Source organism: Theropithecus gelada, chromosome 4 (assembly GCF_003255815.1).
Source record: "Theropithecus gelada isolate Dixy chromosome 4, Tgel_1.0, whole genome shotgun sequence".
NCBI classification, from domain to species: Eukaryota; Metazoa; Chordata; class Mammalia; order Primates; family Cercopithecidae; genus Theropithecus; species Theropithecus gelada.
In genome coordinates this window covers 132,334,024-132,354,019 of record NC_037671.1, presented here as the reverse complement: position 1 = coordinate 132,354,019, position 19,996 = coordinate 132,334,024, and the positions used below count along the sequence as shown (strand labels likewise).

Sequence of the window (19,996 nt, the reverse complement as noted above, 5' to 3'; positions counted from 1 at the left end):
GCCCAGGCTGGAGTGCAGTGGCCGGATCTCAGCTCACTGCAAGCTCCGCCTCCCGGGTTCACGCCATTCTCCTGCCTCAGCCTCCCGAGTAGATGGGACTACAGGCGCCCGGAAAATGAACTGAATTTCTTTGGAACCTCATAAGTCAAGTTAAAAAAGTGATCGTACTTTGTACTAACTTGTTTTTCTTCTGGAACAAAATATGGAAGCATTTAAATTAGATGTATGCTGATAGAACCAGAGTTTTACCACCCCTTTAAGCTGTTGATGATCTTGGTTTGTTTTCTTTGTGGAAATAAATGCTTCTGTTATCTCACTTAGAATACAATGGATATTTTTCTTAATCAGGACTGTTTTATACTGTTCTCTCAGAGGTGTTTAAAGATTGTCCAGCTGCATCACACAACATACTAATAACTTATTTACTATATAAATGCTACTGGAGAATATGGCAAATTACTAATTTGTTATTCTGTCACTAGCAAGACAGTGTAATCAAGCCAGCCAATGCCTAGAGTTTATTTTGATTTGTTTCCCTTTTGGTTTAAATTTACCACCCACAGTTATCCAAAATACGCAAAGGCCTGTGGGTTTGGTATATGTGTTTTGTTGTCATACTGTAATGACTATACTTAAAGTCTTTCAGATCATACTGATTAAACGTCACTTACTGTTTTCCTAACAATATCAAAGAGGATTAAAAAAATTCATTTTCCCAATCTGTTACTGCCATGAGTTGATAGTTGCGCTGTTTACATAGTTGACCACCCACTGAAGCCAAGGCACGTGAAACTGCTGTCCACTAAAATGGGCCTGAAAGTCACGTGGGACCCACCCAAAGATGCTACCAGTAGACCTGTGGAGCATTACAACATTGCCTATGGGAAGTCAATGAAAAGTCTTAAATACATCAAGGTGAATGCGGAGACATACTCCTTCCTTATTGAGGATGTGGGTAAGTGACACTCTGATCTTGTTCCCAGTCAGAATTAACTGTGCACCAACATTCTCAGTTGCATTCTTAGGATGACGGTGAGACAACCCATGGCTGGGTTCAAAGTCCCTTGCAGTTCTTTGGGAATGGAGAGCTGAGTTCTGAGGGGGCTGCTGTTTGACAGCCAGCATTGGGCACCTGGGCTTCCCCATCCGTGCATGTGAACTCAAGTATTCCCGTCTCCAAACTGATGCAGGCAGATGATTTTTAGTTTCTGAATGTGCTTTCAGAAAGTAGATTGATTCTTTTTTCACTTCGTAGAAACTTGACTGCTAGACAATGGAGTGGGCTGATCTAGAGACTTCGAACTTACATGCCATTTTATAATCAGAGATTGGGCAAGTCGTATGTCCCTGTAGACGTGGAATACGTTATGCCTAGCCACGTCTGGTTAAAGATGTAACACTTTGCCCTATTTAAATTTGATTTTAACTTGATTCTGGAGGTTTGGAATATTTGAGATCTTGCCTCAATATATTTTGTCTTATAAGTGCAGATGTAGTTGGTTTTGGGCTTAGGCTTCGAGCTGCCTCTGAATCCTCCGTCTTCTACTTTTTGATTCCAGTAACCTAAAGCCCCATTGATTCTTGCACCATGTCATGGCCCAGCGTTAAGATGGATCATAAGGAAGGAACAGAAGTCAGCATTTAGGAAACAGGTCTCCTCTTGTGCCACCTTAGCACTTTGATCCTTCAGTGGATCACGAGCTCCTCAGCTTTGGTCCCCTGACCACAGCTGACCACACTTACTCCTTCTCCACCTCCTGCATTTGACATCACGCTTCCTGGGTAACAGAGCAGAAAGTGTATAAAAGGGAGATGAAGGAAGACAGACTCCCTTCCTCATGGCTTCAGCTAGATGTCCATTTCCCTTAATCTCTTCCACATCACCTTGGCTCCCCAAAGCCAGCTGTGAGGTTAAATGGAGATTCTATCAGATCAAAGGCATGAGCAATCATATCTGCTTGCTCAAACCTCGGGTTGTCATGATAGCTGCAGAGAAGAAAAACATGTGAAAAGAGAATCACAGAGCTCACTAAAAAACAAATAGTGTCTCCCAGACAACTTTCTGATGAGTTAACTCTACGGGTATCAAACACATGTGGATTAAATTTCTTTGAAATACAAACAAGCTCAGAGTAAAGAGAGAAAGTGTCTGGGGAAGCATGATTTTGCATTCTGCCTGACCCCAGGGCATTTCCCAATTAGCCTGGTAGGTCGTGCCAAACCCTGAATGCCACCAGGCCCTGCCACAGTGAGAGAGAAGTCACACCAGTCTTGATCTCAGGGAGCATCAGCCAGGCTTCTGTTCATGGGCCTCTGGCTTGAGGACTGAGTGAAGTTTTGTTATAGTAATGCTCCCTACTTTGAGAAATGTCATTGTCATTATGACCTTTGACAGAACTAACCCTCACCTCTGCAGCTCTCATACCCTGAAATACCCACAGACTTTCATCTCTTCAAGGAATTGACACCCCACTTACCTGTCACAAGAGAGTGATTCATTTTCGGGAAACCTAGCACTTACTAGGGTTTTACTTTGCAGAGCTACACGTTCAGGGTGCCCTCCCCTGTAACACGGGTCTTCGTTTCCTCTCCCATCCCATCAACTTTAGGAGCTCAGCCTAAGAGACCTCTGCTATTTGGCCTTGACCCCTAGATGAAAGTCAAAAGGTGAAGCCCAGTTATGTCAAGATAAGCATTTCCAAGACTCCAGGAAATACATATTTTTCAAGCTTTTTGTTGGAATGGTCAAAAACAACGTGCAGACATAGTAAGAGGAACATTTTATTGTGAAAAGGAGAAAATTTAATGAAGCTTTACGTATTGCAGTGAAGGTTTGCCATGTGCCACATTTGATGAGTTACATTGACATTTCTTATTATTTACTGGAGATTTTCATTTGGAGCCTCTAACGGGGAAAGATTATTAGTAGTGACTGACAGTGTATGTTCAAACACCTATTTAGTGGACAAGGAGTTCCTGTTTCCTACATGGATTTCACATTAAAACCCTCAAAAGCTCTTTTTGTTGACTGTTTATGAATTCAGGTTTATTACACACGTCATGTACCTTGTATGAAATAAAGTTTATGTTCTTTGGGTCATGTGTTTTTCAGTTGCATGAGAAGAATGTTAGTGATTTTAATTTAAAAAAAGAGAGACATCTATCATTATGCTTGTCACTAAATTTGGATTTTTGTATTTGGTTATAACTGGTATAAGGAAGATGGTTATTCATGGTTAGTGAGTGAAACTGTGTCATTCTTGGAGATCTGAATCGGTGGCTTGATATGAACCGTATGTTTCAGAGCCGGGGGTAGTGTACTTTGTGCTGCTTACTGCAGAAAACCACAGTGGAGTGAGCCGTCCTGTTTACAGAGCTGAAAGCCCACCTGGTAAGTCCTATCTAGAATCAGAGGCTGTAGTGTTGTTACTTAGATTGGGAGCGACATCCCTTCTTGTTTCTTCCAGTAAATGTAAATTTAGAGTTATTAAATAATTTTTGAACAAGAACTTTTTAGACTTGTCTAGCAAGCTGACAGATTGAAAAGTGGAAGAGACACTTACCCTTTCTTTTAAAAGAGTTTTAATGTAGGTTATTAGCATTTCATCCAGACGTTTTGAATACTCGCTATAGTAAACCGTGCGTAAAAGACCAAAAATATGTATTGTCCGTAAAGCTGAGGTGTCGAGTCACTAATATGGGCTGAGCAGATCCTTTTGAAGATTGTTGAAAAGATCATTTAGTTGTACATTATGGATGCACTGTAATGTGGAAAACCCAACAGTCCTCGTTTCTAACTATCAAGTTGCATTTCCTTAATTTAGGAGGTGAATGGATCGAGATTGATGGTTTTCCCATTAAGGGTCCAGGACCATTTAATGAAACCGTCACAGGTACTACTTGCTTCTTCATGTCAGATTCATGTTTTCACTGAAGCAACGTCTCGCAAGAGAGTTGTGCTTCCGTCACACACATGTGCTCACAAATCTTCACTGAGTTCCCATCGCTAAACTAACACACACAGTCTTGGTCAATCTGTTGTGCACCCGATGAACTAGACTGTAACCAGTGTTGCTTACTGTTCACCGTTCTTTCATGTTCTCGTGTGGGGAAGTGTCTGCGTCTACATCTGGGGATATTGTTGCCCTCTTCCCAGGCAAATATGGTGGTTGAGATGGCAGTACTGACCAGATTAGGATATTTATAGCTCTTCTACCTGTGAATCAATGAATGGGGTACCCCCAAAATAGTGGCTTTTATGGGCTAACATGTTGCTTCAAGTCTTGCTTTTTTCTTATGACCTTGGGATATTTTGTGATATGTTAGATGACCTACCTTCCATCTCTGCTCCATATTTGTGTATCTGTTTGTTTTCTCATTTGGATGTTCATGTTGTCTGGTCATATTGTTTTACTTGCTGAGAAAAGTGTTGACATTTCTTATGTGTTTCTTGAATATATTTAATTGATGGTGAAAAAATAATGTAAAATGAATGCAGCTGTTTCAGAATGTGGTTGGGTAATATCTCAAAGGCACGGTGGTGAGGAGCTATGTTTTATTTTCATGTGCCATGTGTTTAAATATATCAATCTGGCATTATTGTTGACAGGAAGGTGAGTATGATGAAACCAATGATACTTATCTGCTTTTCAGACCAGATATGATGGTGTAGGTGGTCTTCACAGTGCATGCTATCTGAAAAGAGAGTGGAAGAACAAAACAATCAGAAAGGAAAACTGGCTTCTGGGGAGAGGCTAAGTGTTCTTGTTTGAATGACTATGAGGTGTTGCAATGGAAATGGTTTGTAGGTGATTTGAGAAGACAGAATGGAAGTTGGAAGAGGCAAGTAAGAACATGGACTTAGGAGTCATGCTATAGGGCAGAATTTGAAATAGAGAGCCCATGAGTGGTTGAGGATTAGCAGAAAGAAGAGCAGGAGCTCAGGAATCAAAGCATGGAAATACTGACAGTAAAATGGTCAACAAGTTAGTACACCTAGCAAGTGTGCAAAAGAAGAAAAGGTGTTTATTTTCAGAGGTTGTTTACCTCTGAAGACACACACGTAAACAGACACATATGAACCTTTTACTGTTGGATGTTTGTGCCTTGCATTTGTATCTTATATTTTGTGTTTTAAATAAGCGTTTTATTTTTACATCCTTCCTGATAAAGTTTTTTGAATGACAATAGCTTTAGAACAAGTGATTTTCTTGCTTTTTCAGAAGTAATTATTATGCCCTCTTTAATAGTGTGTGTGCACACTTGTGTGTGACCTTTCTGAGTAAGCAAGCAGAAACTCTGGGGACCAGGGATCAGACAGCCGTGTTCCAGCTCATTACTGGTTGTATGTATTGTGAGATTATTTAACTTCTGTCTGTAGGAGGCTTTGTAGGCCCTGGTTGCCAACCACTCTGCTATATTACATGATGTTTAATTTGTCATACATGGTGATTAAAAAAGATACCACAAAAAATTGCTGGCTCAAACCACTTGAAGCATATAATATAAAGCAAAACTTAAAAAAAAATCAGGAATATCTAGAATGCACAGACTAGGTAAAAGTACTTCATAAATTACATTTCATTGTTAATAAAAATAATAATTTTGTGAAATTATCAGTAAGTGATCACCATGTATCTATACCTTTTGATGAGGCTTGGAAAATATGATCTGCTGTTATTCCAAGAAATTGTTAAATATATGATAATCTTGTCAAACAAAAGAAGTCTTCAGAATTCCCTGTCTTCATTCAAAGAGGAATTCGCCTTCAAAAACGCAGACATTAGCATGGGCACCTGGTGTAAGGTCCAAAGGGATTCACCTCAGTGCTTTGACTGATAGGGTCTCACGTCCTTCCTGTGTTTTCTCAGAAACCAGAGGAATAGCCATTTTTTAATTTAATTTAATTTTTATTTATTTATTTTTTTGAGATGGAGTCTCGCTCTGTCGCCCAGGCTGGAGTGCAGTGGCGCCATCTGGGCTCACTGCAAGCTCCGCCTCCCGGATTCACGTCATTCTCCTGCCTCAGCCTGTGGAGTAGCTGGGACTACAGGCGCCCCCACGCCCGGCTAATTTTTTGTATTTTTTTTTAGTAGAGACGGGGTTTCACCATGTTAGCCAGGATGGTCTCTATCTCCCGACCTCGTGATCCGCCTGCCTCGGCCTCCCATAGTGCTGGGATTACAGGCGTGAGCCACTGCACCAGGCCAGGAATAGCTATTCTTTTAAGCTGCTAGAAACAATGGCTGCAGTTCTGATTCCAGAAGATCTCCTTTTGCAGGCTTACAGCTATCTCAACTGAATTGTCTTTACCTAAAAATAGGACTTTAATTATTTCATTCACTTATTACAGGTGGAGGTCTAGGTGCTAGAGGTACAAGCTAGACAAGGGATCACCTCAGTGAAACTTATATTCTAATAAGAAAGAAGGATAACAAACAAATATGCACAAAATGATGCATATAATCTATTAATTTGCTGGGGCTGCCATAACAAAATGCCACAGGCTGGGTGGCTTAAACAACACAAATTTATTTCTCTTGATGATTGGGTCTAGAAGTCCAAGGTCCTAATGTTGGCAGATTTGATTTCTCCTGAGGCCTCTATCCTTGGCTTGTAGATGGTCACCTTTTTGCTGTGTCCTCGAATGGCCTTTTCTTTGTAAACGTGCATCCTTGGTATCTGTGTGTCCACATTTCCTTTTTATAAGGTCACCAGTCAAATTGGATTAAGGCCCCAGCCTAATGGCCTCATTTTAACTCACCTCTTTGAAGACCCTATTTGTGAATATGGTCACATCTGAGATACTGGGGTTAGGACTTCCAACATATGAATTTGGCAGAGGGGGCACAATGAAACCCGTAACACAATCATAAATTATTTTAAAAATCAACAGTACTGTAATAGAGAATAAGCAGATGGGAGTGAGGGTTTGGGAGCTTAGGAGACCCTGATAAGACGGCGGCACCAAGTTGAAATCGTAAGGGACTGTGAGGGTGAAGCCATGTGGGGAGGAGGAGGAGGAGGACCATACCAGAGAGTCCTGGACGTCAGGCAAGACTTCAGCAATTCCCAGACTGGTCAGTCATCCAAATATGAAACCTCTCGGGACTCAGGAAATGACAGGACCAAGCGAGAATGTGGCGCGAGGGCAGCAGTTTTGGCTCCTCTTGTGTTGCTCATCTCACTTCTCCCAGCCGGAAAGCTTTCTTTGTACTTAATGCAGAATCCCTCTTGCTGGGATGGAAACCTGTATCCTCTTGTTCTGTCCCCAGGGAAGAGACGTCACAAGTCTGTTCATTTACTGGAATACTATTATGTGGCTTTTCTGCAGACTTCTTTTCTGCAAGTTGTTTTGGCTTTTTTCTGTAACTGGATCTGAGTAACCTGGCAGTGCAGAGCCAGGCGCTGGGGGTCAGGACAGGGACACAGACACGTCCCCACTCCACTACCCGCCAGCCTAGGGCCTCAGCCCAGCTAGTTAGTCAGCTTTTGTCAAACTCTTCATCTGGGAAACAGTGTTAGGTTCTGGTTAAGTTTAGTTCTGAATATGATCATATCTATTTAATCATTTTTAAGGTTTTTCTAAAAATAGAGTCCTCTGTGCTTTTCTCAAGTTTTGGAGCCTACACTAGGCCTAGGACTGAAATAAAAGTCTAATTTCTGCCTCATTTTTCTTTACATTATATAATTCACGATGCTTGCTCATTTTTTTGGACAAATGGTAGGTTGGACTCAAGTTCAGCATAGAATCCACAATTACTCCTTGGCCATTTCCAGTTGATGCTGCGTGATACTCACCTGCGGACCAGCCATTCCCTTCCTTATCTTGGTCACCCACTGACTTCCAGATTGCTCCCTAAATCCAGCACCTTCAGGCACTTGGCGCATAGTGGGTCTCTATGCCAGGCATCCATGACAATGACCCATTTGATATTCTCACCTCCTGGCTCTAACTGCCACCTCCCCTCATGGAGTTAAAGTTACTGATAGAGTTGATCCCTTCCAAAATCTAGACTCCTGGAATCCCCATCTGATCACCATCATCTCACTTCCTCAACGCCCTCGCGTCAGAAGCTTCATTTCAGACTGTAGTAGACTTTAGACCTGTAGACCCTTCCCAGCTGCGGGGTCCAGCAGCTGCCGCTGTCCCGTTTCTTCTTTACTTTATCCAGGTCCCATCATTCCAACCACACTCCACATGCAGGTCTGCCCCCGTCGTTTCAGCGGCCTCACTGCTGGAGTGCTGCCTCTGCCCGTTGCTCCACCAGGACCCCCAGCTTGCTCTGTCTGCCATGCTGATGACTGGGCTTTGTGAAACAGATGAAAAGTTGATCTGATCCGAGTTACAACGGCTTGTCAGAGCTGGTTTTCTCACTTCCTCCAGGCCCTCAGTGCTGCTTGGCCACTTCCTGATTGTCCTCACACAGTTTCCTTTCTTTCTGCCATAGTGGTTAGTCCAAAATGTCACCACTTTGCTCCAGCCCATTTCCTGGCCTGGGTTCCTTTCACTTCTAGTAGGTGACTTGCTTCCTCCTTCCCTGGGGGGGGATGAAGGTTTCAGCTGACCTTCTTCTCCCTCCTGAACCCTCACTGCTCCCTTCCCTCCTGCTGGCTCCAAGGAAGGGCTGTTGTCACCTTCTCTTTAAGGCTGACTTCATCTACATCAGTTTCTTGGAAAGCATGGTAGACCTGAGGGCAGATCTGGGGCGGGATTCATCTTTGGATCCCTCCCAGTGCCTGGCTCAGAAAGTTGATACCTACTGTTGAACTAATTATTTGACACCGAAACAACGAAACTATGAAAACACGAAAAGCCAAAGTTTGGCATTGTAAATATTTTGGCATTGTAAATATTTCTTATCTAGCACTCTTTTCATGGGCATATCTACAGAATGATGGGACATGTATACCCCAAACTTGTATTTTGGCCTTTTCTGTCAGTATTTCATCAACATGAGCACCAATTTTCAGGCATATTATCTTGACAGTTTATTTAAATATGACTGATGTGGAAGTTGAAAACTCTAAACATAATGTCTTGAGATGGCTCTCTCCCCAATCTGCTGATTCAAGAGTATAATTAATCCACCAAACCATAATCTCGACACTATTCACCTCTGAACACCTGGCTCCGGCTCCAGGTTGAGGCCCTGACTAGCACTTAGCCATCAGCAACCCCTGTCTTCCAAGCACCTCAGGTTTCTCAGCCATGAAATGATGGGATTCAACAAGAAGCTTCTAGTTCCTTTCTAAGAACTTTCTTAGGCTCCAAAGTTCTTTCTAAGGTTCCAAGTTTCCTTTTAGTTTTGAAATGTCATGAATCTATGAGACCGAGTGAACTGATTCCACTTTTAATGAATGATGCTAAGCTTTGTGAGCACTAGGAAACCATTTGTCATACTGAACAAATGGCTGTTTTCTTATTTCTTTACCCTACTTTGAATATTTTAGGCCAGTGCATTCAAAAGTCATATTAGTGAAGGAGGCAATGCTAAATTGTAATTTCTGCATTTTGAGAATGTACCTGAATACACCAAAGGTACACAGAAGAAACACTTGTCCCAGTGATAACACTGGAAAGCACCTCTCCAAGGGTCCCCTTGTTGAGTGTCCTCCCCTCTGTTCGCAATGGCGGAATTCTGCTGAATGAACCAGTGGAGCTGGCCATGTCAACTTATTTAAACTGACATGTGTCATTGACGCTTGGTGCAAAAGGTGCCAGCACAGTAAACCAATAGGCAAAGCAAGGGCTCCACTAGATATTTCTGCAGCCAGGCAGTGAAGCTGCTGCGCACCAGACTCGTGCTTAACATGTATCCCAATTCAAAATCATGGAATTAATTATGAATCAAAGACTGCCTTCTTTCCCAGTACAATGTCAATCAAAGCCTTTGGCCAATGGGGAATTAATGCCTGTGGCATTATTTTCGCAGTAGCTTTCTCATGCTGATATTAGTTTTATTTAATGTGCACTTCACAGGGCAAAAGTTTCTGGTTCATGGCCTGGAAGGTGAGCTCCTCAAGGGCAGGGTACTTTGATTTACTCATCTTCGTGTCTCCAGAGCCTGGGGCAGTTGCCCAGTGGATGCTCAGGAGACGTTTGTTCAGTGGAAATGCATTTGGAGGTGGCTTCTGCCCCATACCTGTGTTTGGTAGAGGAGTGGGCATTGACAAGAGTGTTGACAAGAGCTGGGGCTTGGATGTTGCAGAGGCGCCTGTGAGAAGATTGGGGTCATCTGTGTCTACTTCAACATTGATTCGGGGGTTCTGGGCAAGCCAGTTTGTTGAACTCAGATTGGTGCTACCATTAATCAGAGATTCTATTTCTTGCCTTTTACTAGTTTGAGGGCCTGGGCAAAAAAAAAAAAAAAAAAAAAAAAAAAAAAAAAAAAAAAAAAAAAGATGTGTGCATCTGTAAACTGGAATTCTTTGGGCTGGCTGGTCTATGAAGATGAGGTGTTTGCACAGCCAGATCCATGGGCTGTGGGGTGGCCTGCCCACTACTCCCTCCCAAGGAAGTACTGCCCCAGAATGAGCCCTTCCACCCTAAGGGCTTGAATCTCTTTATCCGAGTGCTCGTTTCAAAGCTGCCTCTCATGTTAAAATATAGCTAGACTTTGCTAATTGTAGAGCCCATTCTTTAGGTAATAAAAATGTGGGAGACAGAGGTTTGTGTGAGGAGCTGTTTGACTCCATTTAGCTAGATGTCCTTGGGGAGAAGCAAAGGCCTCAGGAGTCCCTGCTGGCACCACACCCCCCTGCCCCCACAGAAATGCCATGGAAGGGAGGCAGGAAGGAGCTAGCTGGCCAGAAAAGAGATAACTGGACGCAGCCTTTTCCTACCTTTGAGCTGAAATCACAGGCATTTCATGTGAGGACACAAACAGTGGGGGTGAGGCGCTTTCTTAGGACACCAGGATGTGAGCTTATTTCAGAGACTGATGAGCGGTTGTTCCGAGTGTGAGGGGCGGGGGCCCTGGGAAGGTGGGAGATGGGTGGTCCCTGCCTGGGCAGCCCTGCATGAAGCGCTTGCGTTCAAGTCCTGGAAGAACCTACGGTAGTTTAATAAAACCTAATACTTCTGATGAGGCCAGCATCTTGGGTTCAGTTGCTGTTTTCTGATTGATATCTGGGCTTTTCTCCGGATATCTGCGAGAAAAAGAGGGCAGGTGTGGGTCTGTGATACCTCTGAGAGGGGAAGCAGCTTTTGTGGGATCCCTGCAAATTCAGATATTAGACCTGAAAGGAAGCACTTCCCTTTAAAGTTATCAACCTACTCATATATTGTAACTGGATCTTTCATCTGCAGGTGAAGCCAATGTGTGTGTGTGTTGCAGAACAGTTAAAAGTTGAAGTAACCAATAGCCGTTCAACAAAACAAGGTCTTTGATTGCCAGAAGACAACTGCATTACTTACCATTCTATTCCCAAAGGAAACAAATACAGAAGAACTTTAAACTGAAACAATCCCCAATAAATCAAAACCCTTTGAACTGAGGTCTAGTTTTCCTTAGAATATTTAACACTCCTTCTCTTTGCTTATAGGCTGTGAGGCCATCTCTGTGTTATACTGTGGGGATCCGGCCATTAAGACCAGAAAAGGATTATTGCCTTCTTTGGTTTCTGTGGCCCTCACGAATCCTGTAGGGGAATGGCTGAGAACTAAAGCACCACCAGATGAATCTAGAGTAGATGCTTCTAATGACTCTATACACTCATGCCAATAATGGAGGAAACTTTCATAGCTAGTCCCCCAGAGAAGCTGACTGATCCTTCCACACTGTGTTCGTGGGGATTGGGCTGGGGATGGGGAGCGAGTGAGCCGGGCTCCCGATAGGGCTGACCCCAAGCTGCTGTTGCAGATGGCACAGCGATGTCTACATCAGAATCGTGAGATGGCTGAGGAGAGCTACTGGTATTGGTCTTTTGGGCCTAGAGATAAGCCACTGCCACAAATGGGTCACAGAGACTCTAGCCTTGCCTACACAGTGGTAGGATAAGGGAAAGATTCCCCTCCAAAGGCTTATGATCTATACAAATTGAGGGCTGTATCCAAGCAAGCAACTGTAGAACCTCTTAATTCTTGTGGTCGTGGGAAGGGCTTCATGGCCATCCCATGTAGAGCTCTGCATTGTCACTAATGCAGGGGATGACCACAGTTTCAGGGCCACTTGGCATTCTGCAGCCCAGCACAGCCTCAGACCTCTACCGTGAAACTGATGGCACAAAGTAGTTTTTAATTGATATTCATAGCACTCTACTAGGGTCAATACCAAAGTCAGCTACTGACTGATATTTTGGGTGACATCCTAAAGCCACTGCCATACCAGTGATTCTCGGGGCTTCTCAAACGGGGGTCTCCAGAACTTGGGAGAACGTGACACAACCAAGATTCCATGAAGGCATAAGGTCAGGGAGAATCTTCCTGATGGCCAGGCATTCAAATGTTATATTTATTTATTTATTTATTTATTTATTTATTTTTGAGACAGAGTCTCACTCTTCTCTCCCAGGCTGGAGTGCAGTGGTGCAATCTTGGCTCACCACAACCTCTGCCTCCTGGCATCAAGCGATTCTCCTGCCTCAGCCTCCTGAGTAGCTGGGATTACAGGTGCACACCACCAAGCCCAGCTAATTTTGTACTTTCAGTAGAGACGGGGTTTCTACATGTTGGTCAGGCTGATGAACTCCTGACCTCAGGTGATCTGCCTGCCTCGGCCTCCCAAAATGCTGGGATTACAGCTGTGAGCCTCCATGCCCAGCCTACTTTTAGTTTTTAAACAAACACCAAAATGTTATGGAGTAGTCTACAAAATGCAAATGCAATTTTGAGATAAAAATGAACATTAGGAATGAATTTCCATGCTGCAGGCTTCTGGGGAGGGCCTTGTTCATTCTCTCTGCTGTTAGATAAACTTTGGTGAGAAGTTAGAAGAAAGCTTAGTTAAGTGATAGAGTGATTCAGCCCTTCTTCTGTGAAACAGACAACACAAACTCTTTGAAATGGAGTGGCCCCAGGATGGCTTAAAGAGTTTACTTTGTACCTGAGACAGTCCTGATGGATTTAGGGTACCACACTTGGGGGCACAGATGCCGGCAGCCTTGCACCAGCAACTGACAGCAACGTCCCTTTCTTGACTCCGTATCAAGTGGCATTTCCTGAGGCTTCCTGATTTGATGACACCCAGGATGTCAGGCAGGATCCTGGAAGACAGGAAGCCAGAGTCTCTGAAATACTGGATGCTTGCTGTGAGCACCAGAAATCTCGAACTGAAGGTGGTGATGTTGTCTGGTTTGTTTTGAAAGTTAGCGCAAATGCTTTTTTTTATAAAGGCTCTTTGGGCTTCCACGATCCATGACATTAGTAATTGGCATTGATTAGCTCAGGGGAGATCAAGGGCCTTTCTCTCTTTTTCTTTTCTCTTTTTCATCTTTTTCCCCCCCTGCTTTTAAGACCTCTTCTCTTCTTCCAACCCCTGAAAATGCAGTAAGAGTTTACTGACTGCAGGGGTTGGCCGAGGGGCGCTCCTCTGGTGTCTCTGGAGGAAGCAGGGTGTTGCTGTCCTTAGTGTGCTGGCCAGATGCTTGACTCTTCATCAGGGATCTTTCCCAGAGCACTAGACACTTACACATTTAAGAGGAATAGTGCAACGAGCAGATCTTGATGGGACAGATGGTGCTGACGTCCCCTGACGGGCAGTCTGGTCCTTGGGAACTGTGCCAGCTTCTCTGTAAGTAGGGCATATGCACGTCTTGCCAGGGCATCCTGGTGCTTCCCACCACATCCTTCATCAGTGGGGTTTGGGAGGCACCAAGAGGACCTTCCCCTGGAGAAGGTGTGATGCTCGTGCCACACATGGCTACTGCAACCACCATGAGCTTCTCAACAAGAACTGCCATGGAGAGAGCTAGGGCTATCGATCTGACAGATGGGGTGCCAATTCTGGCTTCAGCTTCCTGCTGTCTGGTTTTGAGATGTTCCCTTAGCCTTTCTGAGCCTCACTTCTTTGGTCGGCAAATGGGCTGTGATTGGGTGATTTCAAGGATGGCTGCCAATTGTCCTTTCTCCTTATTGTTAACTAGCTGGGCCTAACCAAATATCACAGAAAACCAGTACATAGTTACACATATTGAGGCTGCTTATGGGAGAGAAAATATGGCATTAAAGAGGGACTTTACAGTAAGTGTTGCAACTATTGGGTATGTAGAAGAAGAGTACTGTAAATTAATTCAAAGGTGTTTCAGGAGGATTATGTGTCAGATCTTGCACAGGAAGAATGAGCCTGTGATGGATGCAGGCTGGGGAGGCATTTGCTGGAGCTGACCAAGTCTGGAGACGTCAGGCAGCACTGGGCCTGAGCATGAGCTGGGGTCAGGGAGTTCAGATGCAGAGTGTGGTCCACAAAGCTGATGTCCTGCCCCCATCCGGCTATCAGCAGCCGGCCTTCACTGCTCCCGGACACACATTCCCTCCCCTTTCCCTGCCCTTTCTTTCTTCTTCCTCTCAGGCTTCTCATCTCTTCCTTATCAAGCTTCTTCATCAGGAGTGTGCAGAAGGCCTGGTCCTGATGGAGGTGGGAGGCCAGGGTTTGTTTTCACCTGACCAGGTGCTTCTGGTGCACACTGAATTTTGAGCACCATGGCTGTGGTCTAAATGGCTGGACACCCCCTGACCCCCACCCCCGTGTGCAGATTGGTGTCCACAGTTATCCTGGAGGCTGGTGCTGGGGATGGTGGGGCAGCCGTCTGGGGTGAGGTGGGTATTTGGAGGCCCGTGAGCATGCAGGTCGGCTCTTTCAGGTCACGGGGATAAACACCAGGACCATCTTCGTGAAGCTGGTGGTCAGTGCACTGGGGTGTCAGATTGGTCAGTGGGACAAACCAGATAAACTGCGGCTTTGCAAGGCTGTAGATGGAATGAAACCTCACATGCTGCTGGGAAGTGAGCATGTCCTGCCAGACGAGACCTGGGCCAAGAGAAAGCGGCCACCAGACAGCTGTGGTCATGCATTCTTTTACACCAATGAAGAGAGGGATTTCGAGTCACTGATAATTGCTAGATGTTGATGAAGATGATGAATAACACTCTTCATCTGGCTATGGGCAACCTCAGATTTGAAAAGATTTTCAATGTAAAGGGTCCTTGGCAATAAGCCCTCTCTTTTGTTCACATTTGCTTCTTTGAAACACTTTTTTTAGTGCCCCTGTATGCAGGGCATGGTGGTAAACTCTGTGATACATTCACAGCTCCCATTCTGAAGGGGGCTGCCCACTCAGGTAGTGAATCTAGTAAGGGAGGGATTTCATTTTTGTCAGGGCCACAAACACAACTAGTGTGCTTAATATAGCATATGTCAGGTATGGCACCGAACATTTTACATGGTTTTATTACAAAGCCCATATGCTGGGCACTATCTTACAGAAGAAACTGAAGTTCAGAGAGAAGTCTAAGCCACATAGCCTGTAATAGATTCGATGCAGACTTTGACTTCAGAGCCTGTGACTTCAAGCCCAATTCAGAAGCTACCAAGTTTAACTAGCATAGAATGGGTAAAACATCATATTGAGTTTTAGATTTTTTTTTTCTTTGTAAAAAAAAAAGATTTTGATTCTGTACAAGTTCAGAACATTTGCCAATTTGCAAAGGTGGTGGCACAAATCAGGAGAAATATTTGAATCCTGTCTGGTTTCTGAGGTCCGCTGCAATCTGGGTGGTAATTTTTTCACCCAGGGGACCTGCCAAGTGGGTGACATATAATCAGTTGCCGTAGGTCTTCTGTTATCAGCCAGTTCTAAGTGCAATTCACCTGATTACGTTGCACCAAGAGCAGTTGAGGGAATGTGTCCAGCCAAGTCTGAAGTACACTCAATGCTGTTAGATGTGAGTTCCATCACCCTTGGCAGTTGTGACTTCCTGTTTTCAAGATAAAAGACTTACAAAGGTTTATTAGAGAATTTCAGAAGGCTTTGGTGAGGCTATCACATACAGCCCAGAGAAAACACTTAAATAGTTTAATTGCAAATGAATTTGAACCATATGGCTAGTTTTCTTAATATGCACATCAGTTTAAAAGAGGATTACCAGATGATCTATAAAAGATGTTTGATGGTCTGTATAACCCAGAGTATTAAAGAAAGGAAATTTTCAAAACACTTGAAAAAAATGGGATTGGTTTTTCTAAACCCAAAGATTTGAAAGAGAGACAATTGTGTTTAGAGGGAGGACATTCTCACTTCCCTCCGGTTATTACGGAGACAGCGAGCTCCATGTTGTCTAGGGAACAGTTCTTCCCGGGTGGTCTTTGGTGACAGTCTTTCTCTTGTCCATTTGCTACCTGCTGAGAATACTGTTTGTTATATGTAATGCCTACTGGGCAAGGCAGTTGTGTGTTAATACTCTGAAGGGAGCCTGTTGACTCAAAACCCTTGCTTCACATTAATTAGAAGAGGTTGGGAGGTTGGTGGGATGGCCCATGGGGTAAGCGGGAGCTTAAATGAAAGGGGCACCATGGAAAGGGGATGAAACTGGGAATCAGAATGGTTGAACTCAGGTCCCTGCCTGGCCCTAAACAGCTATGTGACCATCTGTCAGCTACTACTTCCCCTCTGTGAACCACAGTTTTCTCATGGGGGTGATGATGCTATCCTACTTACCTTGGAGCTGTTGTAAGGACAACTAGATGAACTATGTGAGAGCTTGCTGCAGAGCGAAACATTTCATAAAACAGGGGATTGCAAGAGCCAGCCTCGGCCCTGTCCCCAAAGCTGTTCAGTGGGCCTGGTCTCCTTCTAGGATGGACAGCAAAGCCAGAGCCTGGAAGGGGGAAGTGTGTGCAGTGAGCAGGAAGCTGTTGTCCCTGCTGTTGGGGTGTGTGGCTCATGTTTAGTGAACCTGGCATTGTGCAGGACAGAGCCACCGGCAGACACTGCAGGCAACGAGCTTGTGCCATCTGTGACCAGGCTCCTTGTCCTTGGAACTTCACTCCTGACTCCTCAGGGACCCCGCCCTTCAGGAAATTTCAAAGACTTTTAAAGCATTTTTTATTGCAGCTTATTACTGTTGAGTGTCAGGGATTGCCGAGTCAGAATCGGTTTGTCCTGCAGCAGAGACCTGCCATCCTCCCCAAGGCCCAGCAGGGACAGTGTAACCCCCAGGAGCGGTTTCCATCCCCAGACACATGGCTGGGAAGGTCTCAGGACTGGAGCAGAGCTCAGGGCAGAGGATGCTGTCTCTGCTCAATGATTTATGTTTCAGCTGACTCACATAAGACCCGTGTGTGTGTTCTCAGTAGATCTGCTCATTTTACTGGATTATACTTCTGGACTGAAAACAAAAAACCTTTAAAACAATTATGACTTTGATTATTAGGGAAAGTATTTGTTGAACACGACATGGTGTTGTCTTAGTAGCCTGTAGGAATGGGGTGCCCAGTGACTGGCTGGGTAACTCCAGCTAATCTACAAGTGGATATTCCTTTTGGTTAGATTCAGGATGTTGGAACCAGGTGTCTGCCATTTCAGCATCTCCAAAGGCTATTGATTTATGTGTTCTTGAAGAGTATGCTAAATTGTGATATTAGATTTTGTTTTTATGTCTTAGTGTCGAAATGTTAGCCTAGCTGGGAATTTTCCAGTCTAACAAAATTAGTCAGAATTGGTGATGGGGTTAATGTATATACGGAGGAAGAATGCTTGGGAAGTAACTGCCTTACACAATTAAAGAGGTGCTCTTTAGCCTAACTGGATCCCCAAATGAGGGCTTACAATGTGATTAGTGGCATATTCTAAAAGAGGGCAAGGTGGTAGTCACATGATCCGTAACCCTTGTTTCCAAACATACCAGCTCTTACTTGGTATACAAGCAAAATTTTAAACACTAAGTATTGACCACCAGAATGCCCTGCTTTGGGAAGGTTCACAGTGAGAATGTTTCTTGAGATTGATTGGCTTAGCAAGAGGATTTCTCAAAATGGATTAATGTAGCAAGAAAAAAGAAACAACAGACACAGAGGATAGCAGCAATGGTGTAGCATGACCGGGCTTTGTCTGGAGGAGCAAGACTTAGACATGGAACAAAAATTAGGACCAAAATAGAAATCAGTTAATGATTCATTGTAAAGTCAAGGAAAGCCCATCTTTTCTACATTACAGTGAAAAAGCTTTCTGGAGGAGAGTTATAAATAGCACATAATGTCTCTCTGCTATATTTTTATACTGACCTTTAGCTCTTGCCAGAGAATATATAATTTTGGCCTAACGGGGACAAAAGGAAATAGATAAAAAGGGACACTGTAAAACATTCAAGATTTCTGGCGGGCAGTCTCACAACATGGAATGTTTTAATTTCTTGAGACCTTTTGGTATGAAACGTGGGGCGGAATATGTGGATAGAGTATTGATACCGTTGGGGGAAAAATGTCCTTACTAGAATTAGTTACCAAGAAACGTATGTTTGATGCTCAGCAGCTAATTGTTGAGGCTCAGTGTCTGGAAACCTTATGTGCATGATGGCAAACTCTAAGTGGTCTACCGTCTAACCACTTTTGTGTCCTGCCCTCTTTAAGAAAAGGAAGTGCCCAACAAGCCCTTGCGTGTGCGTGTCCGGTCCTCAGATGACAGGCTGTCCGTTGCATGGAAGGCACCACGCCTGTCTGGAGCCAAGAGTCCACGCAGATCACGGGGTTTTCTCCTGGGCTACGGGGAGAGTGGCCGGAAGATGAATTATGTTCCACTGACAAGAGATGAGCGGACACACGAAATTAAAAAGCTAGGTGAGTTTCATATTCATTGGTATTCAATGTTTCCATGGTCTTCGGGATCATTTCAATATTGAGAAGCTCATTCATGACAGAGCATTGTATTTTAGTTGTAATGTCCACTTGCCAGGTGCTGCAATGATTTGAATCTCTACTGTTTCTTCCATCTCCATCCTGGACGCCATCATTTTAACCTTTTGTTAATGGTAGCCCCAGGCTGCCTTCCTAGTGCCTGTCAGTTGCTTCCTGATCCGACAGCACAGACTCGAGTCAGGCTATTTTCCTGGACTTGAGTCTAATCTTGTCATCTTGGCTGTTTTTGTCATTTTGTTATTTGAAGCTTTGTTTTAGAATCCTAGGACACTGGGCCTTGGGTCCCATTAAGATGAGACATGGTAGCCGAGTGAAACTGCAAGTCAGGCTGTATTAGTCAGGGTGCTCTAGAGGGACAGAACTAATGGACTGTGTGTGTGTGTGTGTGTGTGTGTGTGTGTGTGTGTATAGATGCTACACACACACACACATACACACACATATATATATAAAAGGGAGTTTATTAAGTATTAGCTCACACAATCACAAGGTCCCACAATAGGTCATCTGCAGGCTGAGGAGCAAGAAGAGCCAGTCCAGGTTCCAAAACTGAAGAACTTGGAGTCTGATGTTTGAGGGCAGAAAGCATCCAGCACAGGAGAAGGATGTAGGCTGGGAGGCTAGGCCAGTCTCTCTTTTCATATTTTTCTGCCTGTTTATATTCTAGCTGAGCTGGCAGTTGATCAGATTGTTCCCACCCAGATTGAGGGTGGGTCTGCTTTTCCCAGCCCACTGACTCAAATGTTAATCTCCTTTGGCAACACCCTCACAGACACACCCAGGATCAATACTTTGTATCTTTTTTTTTTTTTTTTTTTTTTGAGACGGAGTCTTGCTCTGTCGCCCAGGCTGGAGTACAGTGGCATAATCTTCGCTCACTGCAACCTCCGCCTCCTGGGTTCAGGCGATTCTCCTGCCTCAGCCTCCCGAGCTGCTAGGATTACAGGCACGTGCCACCACACCCAGCTGATTTTTGTATTTTTAGTAGACATGGGGTTTCACCATGTTGGCCAGGCTGGTCTCGAACTCCTGAATTCAGATTATCCACCCACATCAGCCTCCCAAAGTGTTGGGATTGCAGGCATAAGCCACCACGCCTGGCCAATACTTTGTATCCTTTAATCCAATCAAGTTGACACTCAGTA

The 19,996-nt window shown here is 44.2% G+C and overlaps 1 protein-coding gene across 2 annotated transcripts in view; it reads left to right on the top strand.

Moving 5' to 3' along the window:
* FNDC1 (fibronectin type III domain containing 1) overlaps positions 1-19,996 on the top strand; it is a 102,508-nt gene that overhangs the window by 27,171 nt on the left and 55,341 nt on the right. The window contains exons 2-5 of one of the 2 annotated variants that reach the window (XM_025384332.1): positions 761-955; positions 3,305-3,391; positions 3,825-3,893; positions 18,567-18,773. In XM_025384332.1, coding sequence (XP_025240117.1) covers positions 761-955; positions 3,305-3,391; positions 3,825-3,893; positions 18,567-18,773 — 558 coding nt within the window. The remainder of the gene's footprint in view (positions 1-760; positions 956-3,304; positions 3,392-3,824; positions 3,894-18,566; positions 18,774-19,996) is intronic. The other variant, XM_025384333.1, reaches the window with a different exon arrangement.